The sequence below is a fragment of the Trachurus trachurus genome, assembly GCF_905171665.1.
Source record: "Trachurus trachurus genome assembly, chromosome: 12".
NCBI lineage: Eukaryota > Metazoa > Chordata > Actinopteri > Carangiformes > Carangidae > Trachurus > Trachurus trachurus.
Genome location: NC_139908.1, coordinates 25,107,528 through 25,132,805, shown reverse-complemented (window position 1 = coordinate 25,132,805; position 25,278 = coordinate 25,107,528). Strand labels below are relative to the sequence as shown.

The 25,278-nt window shown below is 44.6% G+C and overlaps 2 protein-coding genes across 3 annotated transcripts; one reads left to right on the top strand and one right to left on the bottom strand.

Moving 5' to 3' along the window:
- Nucleotides 1-244: 244 nt before the first annotated feature.
- Nucleotides 245-17,004, bottom strand: slc25a25b (solute carrier family 25 member 25b; the record flags this gene model as incomplete). 2 transcript variants are annotated; one of them, XM_083983735.1, is made up of 11 exons in its annotated part: nucleotides 245-455; nucleotides 2,672-2,822; nucleotides 2,914-3,081; nucleotides 3,517-3,624; nucleotides 4,369-4,521; nucleotides 4,601-4,759; nucleotides 6,790-6,901; nucleotides 7,202-7,237; nucleotides 7,488-7,575; nucleotides 7,671-7,797; nucleotides 16,651-17,004. In XM_083983735.1, the coding sequence occupies 11 exons, from the start codon at nucleotides 17,002-17,004 to the stop codon at nucleotides 271-273; spliced, it is 1,641 nt and encodes a 546-aa protein (XP_083839861.1). In that variant the 3' UTR covers nucleotides 245-270. The 2 variants fall into 2 exon arrangements, with proteins under 2 accessions (XP_083839861.1, XP_083839862.1); XM_083983736.1 differs by lacking the exon at nucleotides 7,202-7,237.
- Nucleotides 17,005-19,434: 2,430 nt separating this feature from the next.
- On the top strand, nucleotides 19,435-25,138 carry naif1 (nuclear apoptosis inducing factor 1; the record flags this gene model as incomplete). Its single annotated transcript, XM_083983157.1, has 3 exons — nucleotides 19,435-19,879; nucleotides 22,089-22,139; nucleotides 24,585-25,138. The coding sequence occupies 3 exons, from the start codon at nucleotides 19,435-19,437 to the stop codon at nucleotides 25,136-25,138; spliced, it is 1,050 nt and encodes a 349-aa protein (XP_083839283.1).
- Between the last annotated feature and the right edge of the window lie 140 nt (nucleotides 25,139-25,278).

The window sequence follows — 25,278 nt, the reverse complement described above, 5'->3', positions numbered from 1 at the left end:
TACCCATTGGTGCTGAACCTCTGAATTGCTAAAGGAATGATTGAAAAAAACAACAGCAAACTATGAAAATTACTTCAGTCAAGATTTCCTCCTTCCACCAAGTCTTCATGTTCCTCACCAGTTCATTTACATCATCTCACCTTAGTCCTTTAAACCCTGGAGCGTGATTTGAATTTTTAAATGTGTAGTATTTCAGCTGCTTGTTTCTTAGATCCAGGAGAAAAGCAAAGCAGCCCGTGGCCTCTGGATTCCTGCTGTCTGCCTCCCTACTCACTTAGACCGGACCCCCAGGGTGATCTTGAGGTGCTCGTACACCACGTAGCTGATGCTGACTGATGGAATGACCTTCATGAAGTTGGGGGCCAGGCCTCGGTAGAGTCCCGTGGGCCCCTCGGTCCTGACGATGTGTCTGAACAGGCCGGACATGGTCATCTGAGGGCCTCCGACCTGGGTGGCTGAGGGGGGGGGGGGGGGAGAGGACATGCTCATCAAACACACAGCGATGTGGAAGCAACGAGGTCCTGTTCACACCTGTTTTAAATGTGTATTTATTAACAACTTGTGATCAGATCTCACTTCTTCTTGCTTTATATGCAAATAACTGTGTTGTTTTAGCCTCAGTGAGATCTGTTGTCAATGTGTTTGGGTCTGTCTGTCTGTCTGGGGTGAAATAAGGTGCAGACTTGTCGGTGTGATCAGATGTAACTAGTAACCATGGCAACGGAGTGACATCCTGCTGCTGCTGAAAGTACAGCAGAGCAGACAGCTGCGGTGAGTGCTCGCTGTTTGACATGACAGGTCAGAAACGGGTGAATGTTTTAAAACTCGACTCTTGAACTCTTGAATATTCAGTGACGTGCAAAGGTTTGGGCAGCCCTGTTTAAAATTTAAAATCTGTTAATGTGAACAGTTCAGCAAGTGGAAGATGAAATGATCTCCAGAAGGTATAAAGTTAAGCTGAAAGGTAAGCACTTTTTTTGCAATATTTTAAGCCATATCAGTGTATTATTTTTGTTTTCTACAGTTTTAGAGTGAAAAAGGGAAACAAAGCAGCAATCTGCAAAAGAATGGGAAACCCAGGAGGCTTGAGCTCTCAGATAACTTTGACCGAGGTATCAGACAAGATATTTACTATTTACACACTGTGATAGTTTCCAAAGGGGAGGCTATTACCTTCTAACTATGCAGGGTGGCCAAACCTTTACTGTGGGCCCTTTTCCTTTTCTGTCATTTTGTAAAATGTAATTAAAATTGTAAATTGTATATTTCATTTTAAACATTTTTAAAATGTAAAGGGAATGTGTCATGTGTAACTTGGAGATCATTTCATGTTTAACTGATCACATTAACTGAAACAAACTTTTGCATGTCACTGTGTCCTGTTGAGCTAGTTAACTCATTGAGTGCCAGCCCTTTTATAAAATGGTCAGTGCCATGTGCCAGCGTTTCGGGGCATTTTGAGTAATATTTTAAGACCAAGAGAATATTTTGTATTATGACTCTGAAAACACAAAATAGCTCAAAGGAAAGAGGAGACTCTCTATTTAACTAGGAAAAACCCATTTGTTTGTACCTTGTTCCATTCTTAATTTATCTTAAGTTGAATAGAGCCTGGTTGCACCAAAAAGACCACTTTTTTTCTAGAAAGCTGAGAAAAATGCATTTTTGTGAAAGAGAGTCTCTCAAGACAAACAGTGATTTATCCGTTTTAATTTTGGCTTCAGAAACATGTAAGACATCTGAAAATTTCATTTCACATGTTTTTTCATTGTACAAAAAAAAAAAAAAACTAAAATACAACAAGTAGGAGTCCTACTATGCAGAGTGATGCCTGCTCTCCTACTCCTCCTGCAGTTGCTGCCCCCTCACCCTCTCCTAACCCCCTCCTCCCCCCTCCCCTCACCCCCTCTCTGCCCCTCCCCTCTCCTACTTCTCCTCCTGCTGCTTCCCCTCGTCTCTGAAGGAGGGAGGGAGACGTCATGGCGTCTTCAGCCTCTCTGCTGGACGCGGCCGCGGCAGCGACGCACCGCGCTGATCTCTCGGTTCGTCGTCACGACGTCGGTTTACAGCAACTGGTGAAACTGACTCCGCGATCCGCTTTCGCTTCGGCATTTCGGCTCTGATCATCTAGATCAGTTTACCTTTCCTGCCTCCTCCGATCACTTCATGCTGGAGCTATGCTAATAGCATCCGTGGCTAAGCTTTCCTCCAGCTCCACGTTACACTTGTTCCAGGCTCTGCCCGTCGTTTTCCTCTAGAAATAGAAACTTTTCCCAACTTTTTTATCTCTGTACCGATCGCACTCGTCTTCTCCTTCCTCTTCACTTCTTGCTCTGATCTACAGTCTTCTTCGTTCTACACATCCCAGAAGCCCCAAAATTACTCACAGTGTGCGCAACAGCGTCCCCATTTACCAGCCGCAGAAAACTGCATTTGACGTATATATACGTCAATGGCACTCAAGCGTTGGATTTTGATTGACGTATATATACGTCAATGGCACTCAATGAGTTAAGACAGTAGGGTGCGATGAAAATGGAGATGACTGGGGCATCTGAATCAAATCACCTCACACACAATCACCACCACGAACACACAGGAGATCAGCCGACTGTGTTCCTGACACCCAGAAAAAATCTGAGCAGAGCTGCAAAGTGCTGCGTCAACTGACCTTGTGCCTGCATCCGAGTCCTGACGAGGGCCAGTGGGTAGCTGGACAGCTGACCGCATGTGCAGGAGGTGGTGCCGCAGGCCAGGAGAACAAACACTCCTGGGTCAGCGCTGTCTGTGGCAAAGCGCTGCAGCCAATAGTTTTTTAAAGTCTGACAGAGGAGAGAATAGGAGTTACACTCAGCTACAGAACAACAAAGATATAAAGATTGAAGTCCCATAGCCACACACACATGCACACACCTCGTAGACGGCCAGGTCGATGCCAGCGTAGGGGATGATGCCCAGCATGTTGGGGACGTAGCCCTTGTAAAAAGCAGCCACGCCCTCCCTCTGGAACATATGTTTGGCACAGTCCACGATGCCCGAGAACTGGCCCGTCTTCCTCAGGGCTAACCGTGTCTTCAGGACCTGAGGAGACAGGAAGTGATGTCAGACCTTCTCCCAGAGAGAAGGAGCCTCCGCTTCAGTCTAAGAGTTCGAAAATCTTTCATACTTCAACATGGATTATCATACGTATGCCGTGCATTATCGTTCATATGAAAATAAGTGGTTGAACCTCGTTTACGTAAATGACTTGCTCACACTTTGTGCATAACTGACGGCCTGTGAGTCTGCGTGAAGGTCTGTTTCCCTCCAGATAAGAGGTCACAGTACAGTTTCACATCATGGGTTCAAGGCTAAAAGTTAAAATGGGCAGTCAGTCCTGAGACAGCGCATTTCTGCATACAAACACAATGAGTTATGAGTTTCTACACAGCATTTGCAGGTAAGACACAATCATTATTATGACCTCTCAAAATATGTTTGATCCAGGTTTAGGTTCACTGTTCACGGGGCGCTCACCTCCATGGGGTAGATGCTGCTCTGAGCGATGGCTCCGGCCAGAGAACCGGCCACCAGCCTCTCTGAGATGCCCAGTGTCTCCTGGTTACTTCCGATGAGTCGTTTGATCTGACACATGGGAAATGATGATTTTAAAGGGATAGTTCAACATTTTGGCAAATTGGCCCATTGCCATAATCCCTATAGTTTTAGGAGTAGGTTTGTAACCTTTAATTATCGGTGCAAATTATTTTTAGAACGGCAGAGCAGAGCCGCGAGCTGCTCAGAGCTACGCTACGGAGGCTAATGGAATTTCTTGGTTTCCCTCATCAAACACATCAAATACACAAAATGCTCTGGTGGACAAGTTGTGACCTGCACATTCACCACGCTATGAGACAATAACGGGACGTTACGAGACAGAGTTGTTTTTGAGGCAAATGCCTCGACTGCTTGCTGAAAAACTGCCCCCGACGGGAACGCGCATCAGCGGTTTTGCATGAATTTACCTCTAAAACAACTCTGTCTCGTAACGTTCCGTTATTATCTCATAGCGTGGTGAATGTGCAGGTCACAACTTGTCCACAAGAGCGTTTTGGAGTTGTTGGATTGTGTATTTGATGAGTTTGATGAGGGAAACCAAGAAATCCCATTAGCCTCCGTAGCGTAGCTCTGAGAAGCTCGCGGCTCTGCTCCGCCGTTCTTAAAATAGCTTGCACCGACAATTAAAGGTAACGAACCTACTCCTAAAACTATAGGGATTATGGCAATGGGCCAATTTGCCAAAAATGTTGAACTATCCCTTTAAGCGACAACAAAAACAACAGACAGATGTGAACAACTTATCTGAAACAGAGGTGCGTGTGTTCATACCTGCTCGTAGGCCATGAATTTAATAGCAGACTCGGGGGCAATTTTGATGACATTGATGCCGTTGCCTCGCCACAGTGACCTCACACCGCCTTCTCGGATCATATGGGAAAAGCCCCCGGCGATATGCATGCTGTTGCTCTTGGAGGCGTGAACCTGCGTGAGACACAAACGGTCAGCTCGTCTTCACACAGGGATCGGTGCTTTCAGTGTTTTACACTGTGTGCTCCGTTACCTGCATGAGAACTTTGAGCCTGTCCAGCGGAGCGGTGCAGGTTCGAGACGCCGCCCCCGCTCCTCCTCCGGCCACCAGGTGTCGCCACCACATTCCCGTTTGCTTCTCCTCTGCCGTGAACTCGTCAGGCACCATCAGACTCTCTCCGACGTCCAGGATCTGTGGAGGAGAGACGGAGGTTTCTGGGTGAGCGTGCGGTCAAACATCCTCATCCACAACATGTTCACAGCTTTAAAAACAAGTCTCCTCATCATGATGAACCAATCGAGGGAATGGCAAGTTGAATTCACCTCTTAATCCCTGTGGACATGTTGAGGGGTGTAACACAGCACCTGTTGACTGGATTCTAACTGTAAATGCATAAAAGCTCCGGATATTACTTTTATGATTATCTTTTTTTTTTTTCGAACTTTTGCCCTGAGACTCTTGATATTCCGAATGGAGTCACTGGGGAAGTTATTGGTTTACTTTGCTCTAGAATATTTCATGAGCCTGTGTGAACCGTTTGCATGTTGCCTGTTATTCAATGTGCTAATAAACACAGAAGACTCTGCGGTGAGTTTGTAACAGTCTGGTGCTGCGTGCACTAAATTTAGATTTAGACTGCGGATGGAAAAGAAACCTGCTGCCTTCAGGCGGCTGTGAGGAGACGTGTCACGCTGAGGTCGTCGGCACAGGCCGCACTGCTGCAGCTTTACTGCCAGTCAAACAGAAAACTGGTTTGTGTTTGCATAGTTATAAAGACAGGTGGATGGGAAAAAGCTTGAATCTGCTCAAATGAACTGTTACCAGTCATTACCGGCTCAGTCTGAGCTGAGCGTGCAGCCGGTCCCAGTGGATCGAACCTAGGCTGAGTTTCTGACACTCAGCTGATAATACTGGTCTGTCTGAACTGAGAGGAGAAGCCTCGGAGCTGCTGAGACTCCACATGGACTCAGAGCTGTTTTTCCTCCTAATAAGATTAGCTAACTTGTACGTTATATTGTGAATTTGTTTGGTAAATGTTGCCATCACAAGCTGGCTAACCGTACTGCTATGGAGCATGTTGCAGCTATGGCAGTGTGAGCTGATGATTGGTGTGAATGTGAATATATTGGTTTTGTTGGCTCTCCTGCTCACAGGGAAACTTTTCATTCCAACTTCCTCTTGTGTGTTTCGTGACATTCAGTACGGTTACATACACAGCTAAATCGAGCTATGCTCATAACTTGATTTGAGCACCTTGTCGGACTTCTGTCCTCGTCTCAGTTTACATGCAACAGAGAACATCAAATAACCGACGGGGTCTGCCTCTTCAACATAGGTGGTGATATGCGTCTCAGAGTTCTCAACTCCAGTTCCCGACCGAAAATAGGCTATAGCCTATACAAATGACTTGGGTCGGGTCGAATCTGTCCACGGGCTTTTCCATCTCGCTGGTTGCACTGTGTGAAATGCACTAAATCAGTGCTGATAACTTTTTTTTTTCTTTCTATTTCCTTTGCCGGATTTGGCTTGGGTTCTGTGCTACACTGTGCCATATTTACTGGAGCATGCGCAGTTGCGCACATTGTCCAGTTTAACTCCGGTTAAAGCGTATAGCTACATGCTGAAGTATGTCTGTGGATATTCTCATTCATCTAGGTCATCGTTATCTCTGGGCAACAAATTGAATCGAAGGCAACTGGACTTGTATTTGTCTAGGAAGATCTATTATAGTCGATTATAATATAGAAAACAAAAAATAATATAGATTATAGTCGAATTTGTTTTTTTCAAATGTACTGAATGTTTTCTGGGCTCTGGGTAATATCTCACCAAAAGGAGGCTGTAGGTGTGGCTGATTAAACAATTATTTTGCTCTGATATGTCAATGGTATAGTTTAGTTAATTAAGATCTGCAGGTGCAGGTAGAAACAACAGGATAAACAGGCACGCAATTTTGGAATGAATGAATGGAACAATACAGTGTATTGAGATTAGTGCTGACAAGACCCGAGTACTTAAGATCCATTATTTCCACTCAGGCAGAAATCTGCACAGTTTTAGCTGTTCTGTGCTTTACTTGCTCTAAAGGAGAAGGCTGTTTCCGCTACAGTCTCCCTTTGTGATGGAACTAGTAGCTCTGCCTATTTGTTCAGAGTGAGGTCACGTAGTGTGATATCTAGTGAGGACTGTTTAGAGAACCTTTCAGAGAGGAGACAGTTTACCGTGGAGTGTTTCCAGTAGAGGATGATCTCTGGGATGTTGCCTGCCGGATGCAGGAGGTGATAATCCCTCCACTCGTTCCAGTTGATGGTCATCGTACCGTTCTTGTCCATGCTGATTGAAGATGACAGAGCAGATACAGACCGTTACAAATGTGACAATTTTAGACAAGACGAGGAGCAAGCTGCTTTCATGCAATCGTTTTTCTTTTATGAGCTTGGGTGTTTTGTGCTGTAACAGAATGCTTTTGAGCACACTGTGTCAACAAGTCATCTCATTAGTGCTTTGTTCTGCCAATAGGATGTTTGTTGCACGTTTCCTCTGAAAGCAGCTGGCAACAAGTAGACGATGCAGTGGTGAGTATGGTGGTGCAGCACTGGCTGGGGCAAGCAGACTGTAGGAGCTACTACTTACTACAAGATAGGGGCCCAATTATGGCCCCTCCTTATTCTGAGACAAGCCAGAGAAGAAAAGACAGACACACAGACAGACAGACAGACAGACAGGAAGTTAGAGGACCAAGACAAAGATCACACTGAGCCAGAAAATCCTACACAGGGGTATTTAATATGCCTCTGTTCAGTTTCACATGTTTATGAATGTTACACAATGTAAAAAATGGAGGAAGGAGATGTCGCACATACACACACTCACAACCAGGCACTGATTTAAAGGCTGTGAATCACAGCTTCACTCTCACCTCCTGAGAATCTTCTCAGCCTGCTCCTCAGAGATGTTCACCCCCAGGTCCCGTAGAGACTGCATTATCTCTTGAGAGTCGATCCGACCTACACCACAGGATTTCATTATTTATCACTGGAGAGGAAACATCACTGATATAAGTTTACTCTGTCTTTGTTTGTTTGTCTTGTTGTTTCCTTACCATCGTTCTTCTTGTCCAGACTCTTGAAGACAAGGCGGAGTTTCTTCTCGTGGTCTCTGAGATAATGAACAAACTCCTCAAAGTCCAACTGTCCATCCAGGTCTTTGTCCCCGGCCTTCACTATTTTCTGTAAAAAAAAAAAAAAAAAGACAGGGGAAACGTAAGTAGGAACATTTATGGAGAATCAATCAAACATGTGCTGCAGAGACAGGAAGCAGCTCATAAACAAGAAGCTTTAAATGGATATGAATACAGTAGGTTGCCTGTATTCATTCACCATATCTATCCGTTTGACTGTATTGCTTTCCACACAGTGTGATGTGACAAACAGCAGCCTGCTCAGACCTCTCCATCTGTCACTGTTGACTCAGCCTGTATCTCAGACCACAGCCATCAGCTTATTGGTCATCTAAGAGCCAGGCTCTTTCTCCAGCCTGCCAAGCCAGCTGGAAGGGTTTCTACAGGAGTAAGCGAGAACATGAAAACACAGGAAATGACTACCTGAGGGAGGAACACAGCACGGAGGAAAGTCTACATGTTTGCCTCGAGCTGAATCCACATCAGCAATACTTTGGCAAATGATCTGCTCTGCTCACAAAGGTGGGGGGGTGGGAGGTGCAAAACTGTCCAAGCATGAGAAGAAAAAAGCAGCCATGTGCACCACTGCACTGACAGCAGAGAGGCCAGACCACAGACTGATGTGTTTTTACACTGAACCATTTCACAGAAAAACAGCCATATAAAGTTACAATGTAAAGTTTATTTTGTCCCTCAGACTGTAATGACCAGCACTGACCACTGGGTGGAGCGCTCCTGTACTGCTCACTACACCTCTGACTGGATACAGCAGACACAGCTGAGCCTTCCCTCTGACACACACACACACACACACACACACACACACACACACACACACACACACACACACACACACACACACACACACACACACACACACACACACACACACACACACACACACACACACACACACACACACACACACACACACACACACACACACACACACACACACACACACACACACACACACACACACACACACACACACACACACACACACACACACACACACACACACAGGTGTGATGCAGGGAGTGAAGTTATTCAACAAACCGTTCAAACCAACCAGGGCTCATTTTCCAGGACTTTTTCAGTCAGACATGTTATTACGCCATACACTAATACATCCCCTTCCCATTCATACTATGAAGAAGCGTTGTTTTCCCACAGTTGTACCTTATTTTGTACATTAAATTAGTTTGTTTCTATGGTTATTTCTCTCTTGCCCCCAGAAGTCTTATCTTATATAAAGATGTGCACCCTCATACTCCCGGTCCAATACTAGTAACACTAACTCAAAGTCTCCTGTTTTCTCGCTAGGCACGTCTTTGGAAAAGAAATCCTTGGCAGGGTCTGAAAAAGTTAAATACAGTGGAGCTCTGGTAGCTGATGTCACCATGTGATAAACAATTTTCCAGGGCAAGTCAAGCTTTTCCAGGACATTTGAATTTTTTCTTATTTTCCATGTGTTTTCCATGACTGGAAAATTACCGGTAGTCAACCATTTTCCAGGTTTTCCAGGACATATGGGAACCCTGCCAGTGTGGCCATGACACTAAACGTTGCAGTTACCTTGACCTTTCAAGGGCTGATTCTGAGTCTGCAGTCCAGTCCGGTGGCAAATAAAGAAAACAGGTTAATTTTTTTCTGTCTCACGTCCCTACTGAGGGAGAGTCATAGTGTTCCTGCTCAGTGAGCCGTCACTTGGTAAATAAAGGTTGGTGACTTATTGTTACAGTAGCAGGTCTGTGAAGCTGTACTGAGCTAATGACGCTAATATGCTCACCGTGACAGTGGTAATATGGCTAGCAGCATGCTAACAAGTGCTAATTAGAGTTAAAGGGGAACTATGCAAGTCCGGTCGCTTTCCCTCTGTGTTGCTAACCCTCCTCTCGTCTCATGTGCATTTGTTTTCAACGAAGTCGGTGAGAAAGCAATCCATGGAGTGGTAGATAATATTATTTATCATATACGATGTTACGATGTAAATATTTGTGTAGTCTTATCCCTCATAAATAAGTGATTACGGGTTACGGGGGGCGTTTGTGTCGTGGTGCTGCAGAAATGAGAGCTGGGACACCGGGTCGGAGGCTCTGATCTTACTTATTATTAATATTACCCATCACAATTACTCTGAAGCTGTTTAATTAAGGTAAAAATGTGCAAGCTAAAAATCTTACATAGTTCCTCTTTAACTATGATGTGCAGCTGAGAGCTCTGCAGGTATCTGGTTGTAAAGCTAAGAGCTGAACACTAATAAAGTGACAGTGGCGATACAGTAGAATATCATACGAGTTCATCCTGAGAGAAAATGAATGTCGGAGCCAAGTTCCCAGAGCAATATATCAAATTTCCCTGAATACTCCGAACCAAAGGATAGACCTGACGACAGCGCTCACTGAAGTATCACGTTCATCATCCAAGGTCCATAAACCTGTACAAAATTTATGAGAACAAAATTATCCAGCAGATGTTGGATGATACATTTTAAAACTGTGGCCTTGTATGAAACTTCTCACGGTTCATACTTTGAACATGTGGTTATGTTTGTTTAATGAACGCAGCATTGAGCAGTCACCTGTGTCTGCCAAGTGGTCCACGGTCACTCAAAGTCAATCTGGTGATATGGACGGCACAAACAGTGAACCTCAGGTTGTGTTCCAAGATGTTTGTAAGTTTTAAAACATATTTCTTCTGCTACGACTCAAAGTGTCCAAAATACTCAGACTTTTCCAGAGAAGTTTGGAAACTGGATTTCAGTGACTGATCTGTTCACTGGGCACAATTACAGTGCAGGGTTCAAAAACCAGAACAGGTTGTTCTACCTGTTGCTAGTTGCTGGGACTGAGTCATAGACAAAAGGCTGATTCATACACAGAGCTCATTAGAAAGTGGGGCAGTAGATCTCTAGCAGTTATTATCCTGATTCTTGCTCAGGAAAAAGCGAATAAAGCGACCGTGGATGAAGTTGAGTTTATTTTGGATTCAACCTGCTGTTTCCAAGGTCATCACTGTCAAAGAATGTGGCTACACCTTCACCCTACCTGTTGAAGATCAGTAGGTGGTGCCACCATGATCAGTACTGTGGTCTTCTTTGGAGCAGCAGTGCTGCTGCTGCTGCTGCTGCTGCTGCTGCTGCTGCTGGTGTCTTTGCTGTCGGAGGAGTGTGCAGTGGTTCCCTGGAGAGCCGGCTGCGCTTCAGTGGCTGCACTTTCCTCGTCTCCTGGCAGCTGGGATTCAGTCGGCTCACATTGTGTGCTGCCAAAAAGCCTCTGGCTCAGAAAACGCAACATTTTCTCCAGCATCCTTAAACCGCGGCTCGCTGTGTCTGGGGCGACTGGCCTCTGAGTCAAACACAGCGGCGACTCTTTAAACTGTGTCTGTTGGCTGAGGGCGAAGAGGTGAGGCGCGGCGCCGGCGGACGGACGGATGGAAAGGTCAGTCGAGGACGCGAGGCCGCAGAGAGGACTCCTCCACTTTCTTCCACCTCACTGCTGCAGCTCAGCATCACAATGCCTCGCCTTCCTGCTGAGCTTTTTCTTCTAGATCACTCAGATGACAGATCCAGGCTCAGCACCTCAGGAATCCAACACAGCAGGGTGAAGAGATAAGAAAAAAAGCTTCTTACTCTGTCCATGTAACTTCTGAGGGCTGATGAGTTTCCCTTTTTATCAATCTGGAACTTCACTTCATGTGTGCACTGATGACAGGAGAAGCAGATGAGCAAAGTCTGCTACGAAACCAGCCTCAGTATCAGCAGCCAGAGAAATGCAGCAAAGAGAACCTCCAGAAACCTGCATCCTCACTGCAGCCGAGCCCCGACCAATCAGCGCGGCCCGTGCTGCGGGGTCCGACTGTGGAGCCACGCAACGAGCCCGTCGGCCAATGGAGGACGGGATAGCTGCGTGGAAGTTAATTTATTCCTTCAATTGTCAGTCAGAGTGGAAGGAGGAGGGGTGAGGGTGAAGCGCAGGGTTTCCCTCCGTCACTCCTCCCTCACAGGAGAAAATCTGCTGATGCGTCCTCCCCCTCTCCCTCCCTCCCTCCCTCTCTCCCTCCTTCACTGTCCTCATGCTCTCCATCCGAGTCATTCAGAGCATCCAGCAGGCAACCCCGTCCCTGCGCCGCATCTTTATTCTCCACACATACTGCCTTCCTCCAGCCAGGAAAACTACAGTGATGCAGCAAAGTAGGTTTACCTCCTCATAAAACCTTCACTACTGCCAGCAGCTGGTTTGACAGACTGCTCTGCTTGCACAGGACATTGATCCCAGGGTTGGTCATTACTGACACAATCAGGAGCTCTCTTAGCCCCTACTCCCAGAGGTCATTCATATCAAACAAAAATGACTGATTTAAAGACCCCCTCCCATGAAAATCGTGTTTTTCGTGCTTTTCACATGTTCCTGTGGCATTTTTCTTATGTTAGAGGACATATCAGCAGAAAAGGAAGTGCAAAATTGCATTTCTGAGTTTTTCTGCCTTCAAATTGCTGTGAACCAATGGCAGACTCAAACTGGCAGTTTCAGGGAGACTGGAGTTGACGTGTCACAGCTCCAGGGGAGGGCACTAGTGCTACAAGCTCCGGCCCCGCTCTGCATCTGGCTCAGAGGTGAAAGGCTTGACAGCTCAGTGTAGTTGGGGGGGGCGGGTGCAGAGCAGCACAGTCTCCGCCCACCCTCCAGAGGTGCATTGCTAATGAGCTGCTGGTGCTGTGCAGAAGAAGAGCCCTGGGAAATGGCACAGGTTTTGTGATTTTGGCTAAAAACTTCATAATCACAATTTAAAGACCACAGAGAATGTTTTAAAATAACCAAAAAGGTTTGCGGGAGGGGGACTTTAAACACAGGGCGGTTTTAATTCTGTATATTTCCCAATCAACAAATCCATTGAAAAGACCAAAACCAGTCCATCTAGTTGCTCCACCTCAACTCCACTACTGAGGACACAAATTACAGTATGTGTTTTATTCAGAAAAGGTTCAGTAATTTCCTCAACTCCACTCTGTAGTTCAAACACTATTCAAATAGAACAAAATAAAATACACCCGAGAGGTGTGCAGCCAAAAAAAAAAATCTCAGGTTTCTCAGTCCAAGAGACGACAGGTTGTCAGTTTCTGCTCAGCTATTCCTCTGTGGCAGATGCCACATCTCTGACTTTATCACCTCAAGGGGAAGAAGCAGCTGAGTAAGACTCATGTTATCTGCTGCTTTGCATATAAGAGCTTGAAAATCTGTTCATCATCATGACATATCTGTCAAGTAGAGATCTGAAAGTTGACATACGGACAGATTGAGCTGTGTTGACTGATTTTGAGATGTCAATCACGCCTTAAATAACAAGTAAGACAACATTGCATCTTAAAGCTGACAGTAGCTGTCGGTAGCCTCTGAGCTGCTAAATTGGTTAATAGTTAAATAGTAAAGAGGCGGCCTGTTGAACTTGAGCACACTGCTGCTGGAAATGAAAACTAGCTCAGCTATGTTTATATAGTGTAGCGTGTTAGCTGACTGCACTGCAGCTTCTCTGAATGGACGTTAACTATGTTAAGAGTTAAAGGTCCCGTATGTAAAAATGGGACCTTTAACCATGATATCCAGTGTTCAGATTCTAGTTTGCAGCGTTCACTCACTCGCTCGCACTCACCCCTCCGGTGTCGGTGGCCTCCGAGGACAGAAAAACTTGTTAACTACGACTGGGAGTATTTCAGGAGCATGGAGTGATGAGGTGAAGATCTAAACTATTTTATGATATGTTTGCTGTTTCCTCCTCCTTCTTTGGTTTATTTATGCACGCAAAACTCGCGAAACTGGCTGGCTGGACTTTCTGTTCGGGCTGCTGTACAAACATGGCGGTGCAAGATGGCGACACTCTCTAAAGCAAGACCCTTGCTATATGTATATGAAAGAAGAATTTTAAGGCTACGAAAACCAAACTAATTTTATTAAGCGATTATACACTTATACTAATATAAATCATGGTCATTATATTCAGGTTCTGCCAATAAACCTGGCCAATTATTACATACTGAACCTTTAACACTGGTGTGTGTTTCCACATCTGGAGAGTGGAGACAGAGGTTATTGAGTGAAGATATGAGTTTTGATGCTAAACTCACGTTTTCTCCAGACTACCATCTATGCCCTGTTTTATGTTATTTTTTATTATTCTAATGAGTCGACTAAAATTACACCAAGTTTCCTGTTGTTACCTGGATGTATCAATGTTGGTGAACTGACTCAAAATGTCCATTTAAATACTGTAAACCTGTATTTTTCTAGGTGACCTTATGTGTCTTAAACTGTTAACTGTTCAGTTGTTGTGTCTAATGGCTTTTCTCCAGATGCACCGCTGCTGTGTGTCAGTCCCCAGTGATCTTCGGTGAGCAGCTGTTACTGAGAACAGTGGTGAGCATGTGGACGCATGCTGGTTCAGTGAGTCAGCAGCAGATTATCAGTGAGGAGGGTTCAGAGCTGGAGAGAGGCTCCTTATCTCAAATTCTCCACTCATTCACACTGTGACAGACTGTAGGAAGAGGAAATGCGCCGCTCGACTACTCTACTGTTGAAACCTTTACCCAACATGTCTGTATCTGTCACCTGAAACTGTTGCACATCATGATCTCATGTTGTGTCAATCACATTTAAAGTGTGATAAAGAGGCTGATCTCAGGACATAATGATCTTGTACGTATGATGCAGCATTTTGAGGCTGTGGCCTGAATATCTGTCGATCCAGTCAAAAGGCTGATAGATTGCCTAATAACTGTGTTCAGAATTAACTCTAATGTGGAAACTGATGTTCTTCTTTTTTTACAGCATAGCCAGCAGGGTTTCAAATTAGCCTGAAGTCTTTAAATAGACCTGGAGACGATTCCACGGGTCCTTTTTTATTTGAAGGACCCAGTGTTTTAGTTGATGACGTGAGGGGACTACAAAGTCCTCCTGCTTAAATGACTCCACACTGAAACAATACAACTCTTTGCAGTCACTGTGCGCATGGATTTTCTTCTGTGTGACTGTTTTAAACTTAGGGACCATTTTTTATAGCATACAAAACAATACTAACTTGATATGGAAGAGAAGGTCCTAGACTCTCGGTGTCTGAGACGTATTTACAGTAAACTGTTGTAACAGGAACTGGATCTTCACAGAAGTCGCTCACTATGACCTTCGGGGAAGGAATGGTTCAGCAAATTTTTGACATTTCCTGTGTGAATGAAGGACTGCAGGGAGTTTTTATTCATCATACTGTACCCACTGCCTGTCAGCGGGTGTCCCCTTGGAAATATATCATTTAATATTTCCATCAAAGCCTGTGTGTCCACATTTGTCCAACTAATTACATGACAACAATGGCTAGCCTATTTCTACTGTAATTCCTAATTTGCAGATGTTGAGAGATGTGTTCTGTGCAGTGCAGGTTTCTCCCCTATTGGCTCATACGGCCCCTAAATGTAGAAGAAGAGAATACTAGAAGAACTTTTCTAATGCACAAGCTCAGATGCCACTTGTGTGAGCGGGTGTATAATGCTGCAGTTTTATAGCTGATCTCAGATCGGTGGAAATGGAGTCAAGTCCATTTTCTGCTCGACAGACCCCAGCCAGAACGCCTCTCTCACATCACACGCAAGAGGAGATTTCACTTCACTCCAGTATGGCTCTAACTGCTGTCTATTTTTATCCTTAACTGGTCAAACATTGCTTGTCCTGACCACAGACCGTCTCACAGACTCAAATAAAAGAGCCAGTGCGTTTAACACAGTACATCTATGTTTTAATATTCACTCTGCAGGAGAAACAGTATATTCTTCCCTTGTTTTTTCAGGTACTGCAGCTGTTTCTTTGTTTAAAAATCAGGTGTAAAGGCTGCACTCTAAAACTAGTGTCCTGGTGAATTTTAGATTAAATTTACACTCTACCTTTTCGACTTCAATGGCAATACAGCAGAACATAGCTAATGAGAAAAGAAAACATTTAAAAAGTAATGTGTTTATTGGCTCAGAATAAGACTTTCAATGAGCAGACTGAGCCACATGTTTTGGGAGAAGCAGCCTGGCTCATAATGTCCCGGTAGTCTCTTTAGTAAATGGTAGTGATTGATGCCACATTATTTGTGATCAGACATACCACAGACTGAGACTCGCATTGAACTTCAAAGAATTTGCATCTTTGAGGAAACTGAAAGCTGGTGGTGTCATGGTACAGGAAATGTTTTGTGTCTTAATGCCAACCGTGTCTAGACAGTATCGTTGCTGAGCTTTCCCAATTTACTTCCAACAGCGTCCAAAAATCTGGTGGATCTATGACATTAATGATTGAGAGCAGAGCAGGAACTAGAAGCTGTAGGTGTGGTGGCGCTCCTAATAAAAAGCTAGTAATAAATTACTCAGTGTGCGTGTGGTGTAATAATAAAGTTCTTATATCGATCTTAGATCTCATCAGTTGGCCTCCAAACAAGAAAATGATTGCCAACTTCTTCAGCCTGATCTGAATGTTTCCCTCCTAAACAGTGTCAACTGCACATCTGTCCAGTCTACTGTTTCTATACTTCCCTGTTACTTTATACTTTATACACTAAACAACACACAGCAGCCACCTGTCACCTGTAATGACAGATACCACATGCTTTGAGTCGCCCTTTCAATGTTTCACCAGTGTGTTTTTGTTTGTTTGTTTTAAAAGTAAAATTTGCTGGTTGCACATGTGCAATTTACTTGCACTGTCTCAAATAACAGGGGCAAACTGCCCCCATTTAGGAGCAGTTTGGATCCCTGTGAGGATGTGAAGTGTTGTTTGACTGTACATACAAACAGGAGAGTAACTCAGACACAGGGGGAACAGCACAAAAATGGCACAAAAGCAAAACCCACCACCATGCCGGTTTGTTCACCTACCATGAGTTCATGTTCAGTGCGATGGACCCCCAACTTCTTCAGCCCGATGGTCAGGTCGTTGACACAGATTCCTCCATCGCCGTTCACGTCCAGGACCTGGAACAGCACTTTGAGTCTGTGCTCCTGCTCCGGCCCTCCACAGATGTCACATGGATGGTCCGACCGGCCGGGGTCGGGGTCGGGGTCAGAGCCGCCGGCCGCGGGCTGTCGGGGGACCGGTTGAGATGGGGAAGCTGATGAACCGTCCTCGGCGTGTCCGCCTCCTCCTCCGCCGCCGCCCGGGTCGACCCCGGACCGGCACTGGCAGAACACATCACCGAGCAGGGGAGGCATGAATGAGCCCTGCTGGTGCATCCTTCATGAACGGCCTGAGCAGCGTCGGTGTCCGCTCAGACAGACGGGGCAGCGGGCTGCCGCTACACCTCCAGCCCCGGTGACAACGTCACATGTCCCTCCATGTCAGCCGGCGGCACCGAAAGCAAAAAGCAGCTGTGTGTTAGCCGCCGGTTAGCTCACAAACTGTCCCCCACCTCTAAACACAGGCGTAGCTGTCTTTATGTGAAGCCGGTTCCTCTGTGTAGTAGGTCCACGTGATGCAAAGTAAATGATGTCGGTGCCGGCGAAACGAGACGTGGTGGTCTGTCTGTCACCTCCTGGAGAGAAATACCTTCACAGCGTCGGGACGAGGACTTCTCACGGAGCTCGTTGACCGAACACGTCCACAAACACGGTCCCTGTTTTAAAAAACCGTCACGGATAAAGTCGCTTGTCCCGGTGTGTCGGTGCCGTTAACTCGCGCCGCCGCCGACCGTTAAGAGGAGAAAGATATTTGGCTCGGGGAACCGGGTGTGCCGCATGTCTCGCGATGTAATACGAGATTACAACGTGACCGCATTAATGAGAGTACTACTCACGTTTAGGGAGGAGCGACGTGGCCTCGAGATAAACTGGAGCAGAAAAAAGGGGCCGGTTTACTGACCAGCTGAGAATAAGGGATAAAATGGATAAAACATGTTCTGTTGTATTCCCAGATAACACAGTTCACTGGCGCCACCTTCTGTTAAACATGTGAAGTTTATCGAGGTGCTGTCAGAGAACTTCTAAAATTCAGTCAGAGCCACTGTCGAGGTATTGGGTAGTAGTAGAACAGTCTTTTTTTTATTAAATCATGTCGATATTATACCCGCATAGGCTAGGCCGGCCTACATATGAACTTTTTTATTTGGTAGGCCTACATGTTGAATAGGAGTAAATGTAGGATTAATAAACTGTTCTCAAACATTAATGCTCACAGTTTGGTAAAAATCAAGTTAATGCTCAGTCTTACCAATGTGTTACTACAATCCATAACTAGGCTGCTGACTTGCAGATCTGGTTTCCTGCTTCATTTGGGTTCTCATCTGACTCATGGGATTTTTTCATCATCATGTCAGAGACCAAACTGCCTGGGCTGCAACAAAATAATGTGTTGCTTCATCTGCCCTCTTGGCTTTGGTTTTTGCACAGTTAATTTCAAGCATGTAGCTACATTTCTACCACTAACGTTGCAGCATTATGAACAATTATTAAGAGGGAGGTTCAGAAAAAGTTAATGCATGAAAAGGAAAAAGGCCACTAAACGTCACTTATCTGACAAAGGTTTATTCTCAGATTTCAAATACCTAGCCTACTGCATTTCAACACAAAGGGAAAAAAACACACACTGCCCCCTCTGAACTGAACTGAAACAGGTGAATGATGGTGAATGATTAAGACAAGAAGGACAGTACGTTTTCTTTGGTTAACATGGACAAAGAAAGAACTAAAGCATAACATGAACCTCTTACCAGCACTGGCACTGCTGTAGGCTACTGCCCCATGTGATCTAATTTCTAATGTACAATGAGGTGACATGTCAAGACCGAAATAAACTAAACATATAACGTCCTAAAATAACCTTACTAAATCAGGGAAATGAGGATGAAAACAAGAGTGAATTTGATAAGAAAACAACAGAAAGTGAGGTAGGTGATGAATAGAAGAGGATAATGATTGCATCCCCCCCCCCCTTTTTTTGTATGTTGGTGTGTGTCTAGTATTTGTTTCCATTTGTACGTTTTCGGGTTCAATTAACTTTACCAGCATGGCAGCTAATGCAGCTGACTCCAGGTCAGATAACTCCTGCTGAACACATGCATCCATTAGACATTCTCACTTGTTCCCCTGAAAACAATAACATTCAAAAGTGCTCCACATTTAAGTTGTTAACTAAATGTTACACACAAATTATAGACAAAGTAATACAATACTCCAGTTGAAATTAAATATTCATTTAATAATCTCAATAAAGTAGGCTACTAATAGTCAGCCTAATATTGCACACAGACATTTTTTTCACAGAAAACACACATATAGAGTAACCTTTGTACTTTAATTTGGTTTCTTATGTGTCATTGCATTTGGTGAAATAAAAACACAACTACAACAACTTCAGCTGGAAGATAAACGGCGAAGTTTTTTTGTTTTTTTCCCCCAGCAGTTTAAGAACATAGTTAGTTTGGCTCGTTGAGTGATTGGCGTGCGATTACACCAATAGAAACAGAGTATATTGCATGACCGAGACACACCCAGCCAATGGGCAGTGGATGGGCGGGGCCTCGAGCACAGCTACCGCAAGCGTTGTTTTAGTCGGAAGAAGAAGCCGATTCTGGAAGCCATTACGTTGCGCACATCAGTGGAGTAAATCTTACTATTTTTGCGTACAATACGCACAATTACCTGCGCTAAAGAAGAATTCCTGCAATTATGGCCTCGATGGCGAAAAAGAGAAAAATGAATTTCTCGGAGAGAGAGGTGGAAATTATAGTGGAAGAAATAGAGAAACAAAAGCACACACTGGTTAACCACTTCAATGCTGGAGTCACACACATGGCAAAGAATAACGCATGGGTGGACATCCTGAAAAAGGTCAACGCCGTCACCACCTGTCCCAGAGAGTTGGCCGAGGTGAAGAAGAAGTGGTCCGACATGAAGACGGAGGTCCGGCGGAAGGTGGCCCAGGCGCGGGCTGCCATAGAGGGGACCTCCGCGGACTGCACTCCAGTTCCCGTCATCCTCACCGCTATGCAGCAGCGGATCTGTAACCTGCTGGGGGAGGCCACCATCATCAGCCTACCTGCCGGGGACTCGGATGCTGAGATCACTCTACCGGTGACGGTGAACACCACCGCCACCGTCACACTCGCAGAGAGTAAGTTACAGCACAAGTTTTCTCTATGACACACACACACACACACACATGGTTGAGTGAGTGAGTGTGAGGAGCTGCTGTCTGCTCATGCAGTGAGATAGATGTGTTGATGTTGATGCGTTGCCCTCTGCTGGATTCATCCTCTCAGTGACCTGGATCTTTGTGGTAAGGGTCGACCGATATGTTGTTGTTGTTTTTTTTAGGGAAGATACCGATACTGATTGTTAGGAATCAAGGAAACCGATATTCATTTGCATTAAAAATGAAAGTTTTGGCGTCAAAATTTGGAATAACCCACCTGGAATTATTAGACTGAATAGGGTATACTGTTTGTTTTTTGTACACAGTGAAAATCAGTGATAAAAATATCTTAAATCTTTGTAGAATAATACAAACTCCAACACAAATATTGGTTCAGTGAGTGGGACATTGTTACACAGCCAGTGACTTCAGGCAGAGAGACAGCATCAGAGCCAAAGAGTGTGTTTTAAAATACATTTATTTGATTGGTTATGCCGGATACCATTTATGCTGAATATCTTAAAATGCTGAATATCAGCCATGCCGATGATCAGTTGGTCCCTACTGTGCACAGGAACATGTAGCTATGATCCAGTTCAGCAGGACACAGGACACACATGCAGCACTGCTCTGGATCATGAGACAGTGTGGGAGTGATCTTTACACAGGATCTGGTTCATCCTTGGTTTAATTAAACCAGGCAGAGTTAAGAAAACAAGTCAGAACATCTTCAGCAGTTTGGCAACACATATTGCTGCAACATAACCAAATATAGAAGTTCTCTGCAAGTAAGGAAAGACTTGTTTTTACAACAGCTTTCACTGACAAAGCAGTGCAAAGTCCTTTATGTAATAGATAGGACAAAAGTTTAAGAAATAGGACAAGAGAGCACTAATGAAGCCAAAGTTTAAAAAAAAGGAAGAGATCTTTAAACAGATCGTCCCAAAGCCTGTCTGAATCAAAATGTGTCAGCTGCCTTGTGAAGACTTCACAGGAGTGTATGGATGCAGGAATTGCTTTTGTTCAGTAGACCTAAGAACCCGATTTGTCATATTAGGGAGGATGAGGTCAATGATATAAAATGGGAGGTTTGATCAGCATCAGTATTTTGCATCCCAAATTTGACTGAGAGCCAATGGGGGGAGGATAAACTGGTGTAATGTGTGATCTCTTGTTATTTTTGTGTAAAAGCCAGTTAGCTGCTTTTTGTAAAGTTTGCTCCATGTTATAAGTAAAAAAAAAAAAAAGAGAGAGCTACAATTATCTTAATAAGTCAAAATAAAAGCATGAACTTGGTCATTGCAGATTATAATTTTGCAGTGCTCCCCAGATTGAATAGACATGCTGACTGACCTGATCATCATACAGTGACAGAGACCGGTTGAAGATGACAGCAACATTTTTCAACACTCAGTGGCTCTGGCCACCCATATTTAAAGAAGAAATATAGAGTCTCTTGGTTACCTTCTAAGATCAGAGCCTCTGACCCATGTCCCAGCTCTCGTCTCTGCGGCACCGCGACACAAACACGCCCCGTAACCCATAATCTCTTGTTTATGACAGATACACAACATTGTAACACATATATAATAAATAACGTTATCCACCGCTCCATGGATTGCTCTTTCGCTGAAAACAAATGCACATGGTCGAGAGGAGGGTTAGCAACACAGAGGAAAAACGACCGGACGCATAGTTGCCCTTTAAGGTGACACTTTGTGGAGCAATTACAAGAAGACTTCATAGCATCTAAACAACATTTTAAATTGGACAATTGATTACACTCATCAGGTTCACAAGAGCAGAACCTCTAGATTTTATTGGGATAAAAGTGATGAGAGATGCTCCTGTCTGTCCCACAGACAGATACTGAGAACAGCACTGAGGACAAGAGGAGGAGCAGAACCTGTAGTGACCACAGAGACTGAAATCCTCCTTTGAATAATATAGTAGTTGACAAAGTCTCCAGCTGACACTAAAAAGTGTAAATTTCATCACTCTCTTCTGGTCTGAAGTGTGTTTGTATCGGATTCGGCATCATTTACTGATGTGTGTGAGACCTAGAATCTCATGTTGGAACTTGTATATAACTGAAGCACTGATTCCTGTGGCACCTTGAGGAGAAAGTAGTGTTTGTTTGTCTTTATGGGTACAGGACGGTAAACTGTCTTTTCTCTGTGTGTTTCAGCTCTTCCAGCTGCATCAGGGACCGTCTGTGATGAAGCCAAACCACTGAATGGTGAGTTTCTTTACCCCTGACAACCACAGCAGCCAGGGGACGTGAATTAAAAAAAACTCTTTGACACAAGAACATCTCCTTCGACATGGTCATGTAAGGTCTTCTCACACAGAACTGGCCATTACATGACATGCCTTTGCTAATCAGCTTGGTGCCAATCAGCCTTTAAAGGTCCAGTGTGTAATAATTAACAAGGCTTATTGGCAAATGAATATATTAGTATAAGTGTATAATCGCTATAAAATAAAATTTGTTTGGTTTTCGTAGCCTTATAATTATTCTTTTATATCTACATATAGCAAGGGTCTTGCTTTAGAGAGTGTTGCCATCTTGCGCTGCCATGTTTGTACGGCAGCCCGAATGGAAAATCCAGCCAACCAGAGAGCACGATTCACGAGTTTCACGACATATTGTAAAATGGTTTAGATCTTCACCTCATCGCTCCATGCTCCTGAAATACTCCCATTGGTCCCAGTCGTGGTAAACAAGTTTTTTTGTCCTCGGAGGCCACCGTCACTTTGCCGATGGGAGGGGTTAGAGCAAGCGAGTGAGCCCCCATTTACCCCCATTTTACACACGGGACCTTTAACTTGTAGGTGAGAAAATATTTAATTGTGTGGCTTATGATGATGACAAGTCAAACCCCTGTCAACAGTCACACAAGGTCTTTAGATGACCAGTTGTTCTTGTCTTCAGCTGAACTGCGCAGATACACAGGGAACACATAATTAGATTTCAGAAGTGAGATTTAAGTTTCCCTCACACATTCAGAAAAGACACAATATTTGACCACTAAGGAACTCGAGGTTCCTCTGGTTACTGTTACAGGACTAATCAGCTTTTTCTGGCATTATAGATATTTGTTTTCACACAGTATCAGACTAAAACCATTCACATGTTCCCTCATGTTGCAGGACAGCAGTCTGAGCTGTGTATAACAGTGAGCAGGTGCACATCCAAACTTCTCTCCGTTCTTTTATAACTCTCTGAGTCAACTCACAGTCTCACCTGGACTCATGATGAACAGGTCTGAGAAATCGGCTAAACAAGTCTGAGCCAATCCTCCACCAACCACACTCAACCCCATGTCATCACTGTCTCATCCTGATTGGCTGACTCACAGTTTAATTTGTGGTTGGAAGGGGAAGAGGTTCATCCAATTTTGGAGTAATGAGAGGAGTTCTATAATTATCCCTCCGGCTCCAGGCTGAATGCACACACAGTAGAGCTGTATTGATCTTCTCTCAACCTCAGCAAGAAAGCAAATTTGCACATTTCCCCCAAAACCTGGAAGTTTTTACTTTGCTGATTCTTTGGCTACAGTAATTTATACAGTGGAAAAGTTTAGGTGCCCTTCTGAGACTGCATAATAATTCACTCACGGAAAATGTTCACAGTGGCATGCCATTCATTTTCTAATAAAAGCTGAGTACTGGGGTATTTCCAGACAAATATTTTTAGTGCAGCAATATTAAGTTGTATGCAGTTAAATCAGATGTGAAAAATAAGGCTGCGCAAAAATTTGGGCACCCTTCTCATTTTGTTGATACCTAACTACTGATTAAAGGGCATTTCCGTTCATAATCAATGTTTACCTCAGATATCAGGTCACCTACGATCAGTTCATTTCATACCATCCATACTCCCAACTGCAGCGTGCAGACCTTTATATTTGTTTTTGTTAAATAATCTATCGTTTTTTCAATGTTCATTAATGGGCTCCGGACTAATTTTAAAATTGTTCTGTGGTCGCAAGTAGCGTCCTTTTGACCATCATTTAAATTTTAAAATTCACTTTACAATTAAATTAAACCAAAATTCGGAGCTACAGTCCTCACTGCAGGCGGCCCCGGTTCGAATCCCGCATTGGGAACCCCTTTTCTGCATGTCATTCTGCTCTCCACTGTACTATCAATTAAAGGCAATAAAAAGCCCCAAAAATCTACAAAAAAAAAAAGACAAAAAGAAGTACATGATTAAGATGTTTACAGTTAATCAACTGTCCTTCTACAAAACATAATGAAGTTTCTTGAGAAAAATACGTGCAGTTTCAACAATATTATATGTAATTCTATGTAATTTTCACACTTGGCCGGATTGGACCCTCTGGTGGTCCAGTTTTGGCCCACGAGCCGTACGTTTGACACTCCTGTTCTAGAGGCTGTTATTTTTTGCAAAAGGAGGCTCTACTAAATATTAATGTGATTTTTCTGTTCTGCCAAAAAATAATGCATCTGTTTAATTTTGTTTTGATGCACATTGCACATGTTCTGTTAATCAAATAAACCTCATTTTACTATTACTGTGTACATCTGTTATTTGAGAGATCAAAATGAAATTGCTGATCCAAACACCCAATGATTTAGAAATGAAAACAATGTAAATTGTCAAGGGTGCCCAAACTTTTTCATACGACTGAAACTAAAATGACCTCTCTGTTTTCAGCGGAAACATCTTACCACGCCCTAGAGGACGGAGGCGTGGTGGAGTACTGCACCACCACCGTCGGCGATGCCACTCCCACCGTGGTTGCGGCCGTGGAGGCTCCGGTGGAGATGCTGGCCTCGTCCTCGGCCTCCCCGCCGCCCCCCCAAGGCCAGGCCAAACCCCAGGAGCTGAAGAGCCGCATCGCCCTCAACTCGGCCCGCCTGCTGCAGGAGCAGAGAGTCACCAACGTCCACATCCGGCAGATCGCCCAGCACCTGGAGGGCCAGAACGAGCTGCTGCACATGATGCGGCGCTCCCAGGAGGCTCAGGCCTTCGCCCAGGAGAGACAGGCGCAGGCCCTGGAGGGCACGCAGGCCGCCCTGCTGGCCTTAGTGCAGATGCTCAGACCGGCTCTAAAGGACCTGCGCAAATTCCTGCAGAGCGGGACAGAGGCGGTGAACCCCGGCGGCTCGGCGTCAGCGGGAGGAATGACTGATGGGTCTGGGACAGAGGAGCACAGCAGGCCCAAAACACCACCAGCTCCTGCACAGCAAGCTGAAGAGACACAATAGACACTATGTGTGCGCGTGTGTATGTGTGCGTATAAACCTGTGTGGTGCTGCCTCCTGTTTGTGCACACAGGCTTTCAGAGAACAGCGAGAAGCTTGTGGAGAGTTGCCTTAGGGAGAGCATGTACAGAATTTTACTGATG